Source organism: Lepidothrix coronata, unplaced genomic scaffold (genome assembly GCF_001604755.1).
Source record: "Lepidothrix coronata isolate B3197 unplaced genomic scaffold, Lepidothrix_coronata-1.0 Scaffold9, whole genome shotgun sequence".
NCBI classification, from domain to species: domain Eukaryota; kingdom Metazoa; phylum Chordata; class Aves; order Passeriformes; family Pipridae; genus Lepidothrix; species Lepidothrix coronata.
The window spans coordinates 3,470,404-3,476,403 of NW_016690189.1; the positions used below are offsets into that span (position 1 = coordinate 3,470,404).

Sequence of the window (6,000 nt, forward strand, 5' to 3'; positions counted from 1 at the left end):
TAAGAAAAAGATTTCTTCAAGGTTTTGGCTTTTTTTTTTTTGCTGCAATACAAGCCCTATCCACTGCAGACATAGTGAACGAAGTGTTCTCTGCTTCCTGGTGATAGCCTTGTAAACACTTTTATTATGCCCACTCTCAATTTTGTCTAATTTAGCCTGGTCAGTTCCAGTTTTCTGAGTCTTTCTTCTTAGATCATGTTTTCTAGATTTCTGATCTCTTTTCTCTCTCAGGGCTTTTTCAGACAGTTCATTTCTTTCTTTGAAATCTGATGCCCAAAAATGGATGCAGTATTCCAGCTAGAGCTTTTCCACTGCCAGAGTTGAAGGATTACTTCCTGCACTTTGCAGGCTGCTCTCCCATACACATCATAGAATGGTGATTGCTGGTTTTTTGCAGTAGCACAACTGTGACTCCTGCTCAGCTTATGATCTGCTATGTCTCGCAGACTGTCATTTGGTGTTCCCCATCCTGAACAGCTGATTATTTCTGCCTGAGTCTAATCCCTTCTGCTTTTCTGTGCAGCATTTCAGACTTCTTTTCTAAGCAATGCTCCAATTTCTGAAAATTATTTTAAGTTCTGGCAATGCCTTTTTGTTGCACATTAGCAGACTTAATTAATCTGATTTCTATTCTGTTGTCTGAGTTCTTAATGAAAATACTGCATTCCATAATAGACCTCCAGTCAGAAGGTCTTTCAGTTGTTCAAAGACTCATTAGTAACTACTGTCTGGTTATGGTCATTCAAATAATTTTCACTCACCATATGGTACTTTAATATTAAACTTGTTTCTTAAATTTGCTTGTAAAATTATTATGTGAAATGTTGTCAAAAATCTTTCTGAAATTGAAATATATTATAACCAGCTATTTTTCTCTGTTGTGAATCCTTTTGCCCTCCTTACAAGTGAAGTAGACCAACTTGTGATTTGTTCTTGACGAATTCACGTGGACGAATTCATCTGCTTATCTTGTAGTGGTTTTAAATTCTTTATTTGTTCCATTTTTTCAGTGCATTTAATTTGAACTGTGTGTTCTGTAACAAAAGACATACCTTCTGACATACCCTCTTTGAGAACTTCTCAGTGACAATGAGTAATAGTTCTGAGGTCCCTTTAGTCCCTTCTTGGCTATCTTAGGATGAAGTTCATAATACACACCTCATTTGAAAACTTACAGGTTTTTTAAGTGTTCCCTAGTTTGTTTTCCTATTTAGGCAGAGATTTTACATCTTTGCAGCTGGATTAGCCACATGCTCTCAGATGATTCTTCTAATAAAGTGTTCAAAAATGTATTAAACAATTTGGCTTTTGTAGTCTTTTGTCATAGAGTCATAGAATCATTTAGGTTGGAAAGGACTTTTAAGAGCAGCAACTGTTAACTCAGCACTGCCATGTCCATCGCTAACCCTTGTCCCTCGGAGCCACATCTACATGTCTGTCAGTGCCGTTCTTTTCTGCTAAGTTGTGGTCTAGCTCATTCCACAGCCACAAAAGAATAGATATACTACTGTTGAGGAGGGGTTAAGATATATGGGAAAGGAAATGAGAATGTTATCTCCAGTTACTGTGTAATTGTCATTTAGGAATGACTGGAGCTTTCTGAATAATTAATGTATCTCAGAATTTCATGTCAGTGCAAAATGCTGTCTGAAGAACAGTTATTGTAAATTAGAACTGAGAAACTGCTATTGGAAAGTAATTATAAACCTTAGAAAAGGGCTAATTTTACAAACAAAACACGGATTTCATTTTGTAGTGTGAGTTTCAATCAGGAAAAAATATTTAATTGTAAAGTTCTCTCTCAAAAAAAGTAACTAGAAGAACTCTGATATCTTTTTTTCTTAAATCTCTTGCAGCTCCCAGACAGCTGTATAATGGATTACTATGAAAAATACAAGCACAGAATGAATGAGCTAGAAGCATTTAATATGGTAAAAGTTATAGCATTAATACTATTACCTTGTATATATGTGCTAGTCTAGAACAAAGCCCTGTTAAGTTTTATGTGGAGGTGGACTGTCTTACATTGGTATGCAATCTCAAAAAACAAAGCAGCCAGCCCTTCCAAACTTTGGAGCATATCCTTTTCCAAAACTATATTAGGTGTAAGTAAAATAATAAAGCAAATACATGGAAGATTCTTTTTCAAGAGAGACTATTACACTGGAAAATGGCATGTCAGTCTCCTTTTAAATCTAGACTGGTCTCCATGCAGTTATTTCATAAAAGTTCTTTTTATTAAAATTCATTATTTCCCTCTTTAAAATTGTTCTGCTACAGATAGTATCATTTTCTTATTGGACAAATGTCTGAAAACCAACTAAACAACATCGTTCCCTGACTTTAGAGCATTCCATATATTTTTGTCTCTAATATAATCTGTTTTGAAGATGTCCATCCCATAGGTAAAATTAGCAAACTGACGTTTGTACAACAGAACCCCTAAAAAATTATTGACCTTCCTGGACTTGTTCTGAGGAAGTGTAGCCATTTGGAAGTGTATTGCCTGTCTTTCCCAAAGGGATTGTAGTATCTAATCTTTCTTTCAGCTGAAGGTTGTTCTGGCTCCTTGCATAGAAGTTTTGATACTTCTGGATCGTCTTTGCTATCTCAAGGAGCAGGTATTTTTGCATTATATTTTATGATACCTAAAGGCTACATCAGTGAAATGAAGCTATTTCAGTCTATTTATTACAGTGCAGACCAAAAGTCTCTGTTGCGGAATTATTATTCTCATCATATTTGCAAAAGTATAAGCATTCATTCCGTTTAGTATAAACATATGCCCAGCAGATGTTTTTATTTTCAGAAAAGCAGCAACAGTAAATTTTATGTTCTTTTAATTGTATGGTAATTACTAGTCAATAGGCAGTAAAAAATAAATTAATTAAATATGCAACAAATCTCATTTTATACAACATTGAGTTATTTATTAATTAAAAAGAATATTAGAAATGCTAAACAAACATTGTGCTGTTTATGCTACAATTTCCAATTAATATGCTTTAGAACATATAATTCAAGAAATTTTTAATTAGATCCAAAATGTTTATTATTTCCCTTTACTGTTTCTTAATTAAGATCAATGATGAGAGAGGGTGCACTTTTTCCAACTGTATGGCTCAACTGAGGTACATTTGACTAACATACAGTCTGGATATATTTTACAAGTATAGACCTAGGATATAACAAGGAAATGCTACTACATTTACTCCATGATGATTTATATTACACTCTTTCTTCTAACACTAATTTTGAGCTTAGCCTGTTTAACTCAGAAGCAGCAGTAATACTTTTTCTGCACCAATAAACATTTTTCACACAAATAATAATTTGCTAGGAGAAAATCATAGCATCTTCCAGCTTCTACTCTGAACCATGGTCAAAATAAATTTTTTAAATAAAGTTTAAACTCATTCATATGAATAGCTATGTTTTCCCACCATAAACCTTACTTTTTAACAGCTCCATTTTATATTAAGTGAAAACTCACTTTATTCTCTGCCAGCTACTGAGCTGTAGTAAATGTAAGCTTTTGTTCTAACTGGTATTTTTACAGAGAGGCAATTTGAAATATTTAAATAACAATGTATTTTCCCAAGTTCCATAGAGATCTCTATGATTTCCAAGATGGGAGATGAAACTTGCTGCATTTAGCACTAATTTGCCTTTTCTAAATGTAATATATGCATTAATTTAATCTTGTACTGGTTGATTCATAAAATATGTTTAGGATTTAAAATAGAGATTATAAAAGCCATATGCAACATGATGGCCAGATCCAGCTGGCCTGATTCATTTGAAAAGTCAGTTAATTAGCTTCAGGAGTAGAATGTGCTGCCTAAAATGAGTATGTCGTGATCCTTAATTTCTTTGCTCTAGTTCAGTCAAAGAACAAATCCTTATTGATGAAGGAGGGGGGGAAGCTATCATTTGGTAGTGCCAGAAATAACTAAATGACTTGAAAATGCATCCTGTTATGGGTGTCTGTTTTTTCCAAACAAACTTTCCCTGATTTTCTTGTTAGATAAGTGTTTTTCCTGCTTTGCATTAAGGATATTTATTTTTATTTTCAATTTTGTATTTCAAAATGTGAACCTATTATCATATCTTAGCTTTTAAGTCAAACACATTTTGATGTACTTCAATCATCCATCATTTTACAGGAAAACATTGCCTGGTCTGGACTTGTGAAGTTATTTGATCCTGTGAAATCTCCCAGATGCTATGCAGTTATTGCTCTGAAGGAAGAGTCATGTTCTTAAGTGGAAGCAAATTGCAGAGAGGTTGAAAATTCTGAACTGATACTGTTGTTTCCTCTCTTTAATTGATTCCTTAAGTACACTGTTTGCTTTTCAGCTGCAAGAGAAAAAACTGCAATACCTCTGAATCTTCAGAAATAAGTATCTCCTTTATAAATATGATGGCTTCCTTATGTCAGTTATTAAACAATGTTGAACATCTGACTTTATTAAAAAAGTTATGACCTATACTGTGTGATTGCTATTTAAAATAGTTTTTATGTTCCTTCTTTCTAAGGTACTATGCTTATGTATCAATACCCTTTCTCTTGATATTTCTAATCTCAAGATTATACCTGGTATCAGCAGTCTCAGACAAGGCTCACTTTTTTTCTTTTCTGGGTCCAGATGCTGCAAAGTATAAACAGAAAAATAACCTGCACTGTAAACAAGAGGCTTATAGACTAAATAGAATTTTTGTGCTTCCTATTCTGCAGGTTATCAGGACCAGCTTATTTACAGACCAGTGTAAAAGAGCCTAGATAATGACTACCTGCAGAGGACAGTTTTGTATTAACCCTTTCCTCCTTCAGGCATTTTTCTGGCATGCACTTGTTTGCCTGTCACTCTGAAGAAAAAATGTATGTGTTCTAATCCAGTGGGAGATTTCCCAGTGCTAAAGAATCAGCTGCCCTGCTGGGGTTCACTCTGTAATCCTTGGGTTCTATTGGAAAGCTATTATCTAGCCAAAATCTGTTGGGTATAAATACTTTGGTACCTGGGTGAATTGAAACTTCCTAGCCAGTTTCTTGTTGTCTGTGCTGCATTCATGAGTGGGAAATTTATTTGTTGATGTGTTTATCTCAATGGGTTGCCTAATTAAACTTGCAGATTTTCCATGAAATAAAAAAGAGAAAAGTTTCTATTTTAAGTCCTAGTGCTTTTAATAGAATTTTCCAGCATATATAAAATATAATTAACTACTAGTGCACAGAAAAAAAAAAGGACAAGTAAATAATAAAATACAGCATTGAAGAAGAAAAGGGGAGAATACACCTAGAAGATGAGAATAATAGAAAATATTTTTATACTAATTGTTTAGCAACAGTAATAGTGATGGGAGTCAGACTGAGATAGAGATGTGAGTAGGAAAGAATCTTTTTATGTTGCAGTTTGCAAAATATAATGAGAGCTTGTGAACATGGCCATTCAAGAAAAGAGAAGTAAGGTATTTTCTAACAAGTCACATCTTTATTGATGTATTCACTTGGAAGAAATACTTCTTTTTTTGTGTGTAAGTTCTCTGCTATCTATTTTGGAACTCCCAGTCCTTATTAGCTCCATGGTTCCAGTATGAGCTTCTCACATTTGTTTGGTCCCAGTACCTTCAATCCTTAGAGCTACTGAACACCTTCAGTACCCAAGAAAATTAACAGAACTGCAGGTGCTCCCAACATCTTTGCAGTAGAGCTAAGAAGAGAAAAATGAGGCCTTCCATATATGCACCTTTTGTTATATATAGAGTACCAAGGAAACTAACAAGCTGCTGAATTCTTTTCCCAGAAGAGGAATCAAAAGAAAGAAAATCCTTTCCTAACCGCTAGGCATCTGGAAGGAAAAGAATATCTGAAATAAAATATCTGAAATAAAAGGGGAGTCTAAAGTACATGATGTTAAAAAGAAAAAAGATGAAAAAAACCCTTAGAAAAATAGGGTTTATTACATTATGTTCTGCTAAAACATGACGACTAATTATTAG

The 6,000-nt window shown here is 34.0% G+C and overlaps 1 protein-coding gene across 1 annotated transcript in view; it reads left to right on the forward strand.

The window, feature by feature from the left end:
* METTL25 (methyltransferase like 25) overlaps positions 1-4,492 on the forward strand; it is a 45,169-nt gene extending 40,677 nt beyond the window's left edge. The window contains 3 exon segments of the mRNA XM_017804478.1: positions 1,857-1,931; positions 2,550-2,621; positions 4,167-4,492. Of these exon segments, the coding sequence (XP_017659967.1) occupies positions 1,857-1,931; positions 2,550-2,621; positions 4,167-4,265 (246 nt within the window). The 3' untranslated portion in view covers positions 4,266-4,492.
* The last annotated feature ends 1,508 nt before the right edge of the window (positions 4,493-6,000 follow it).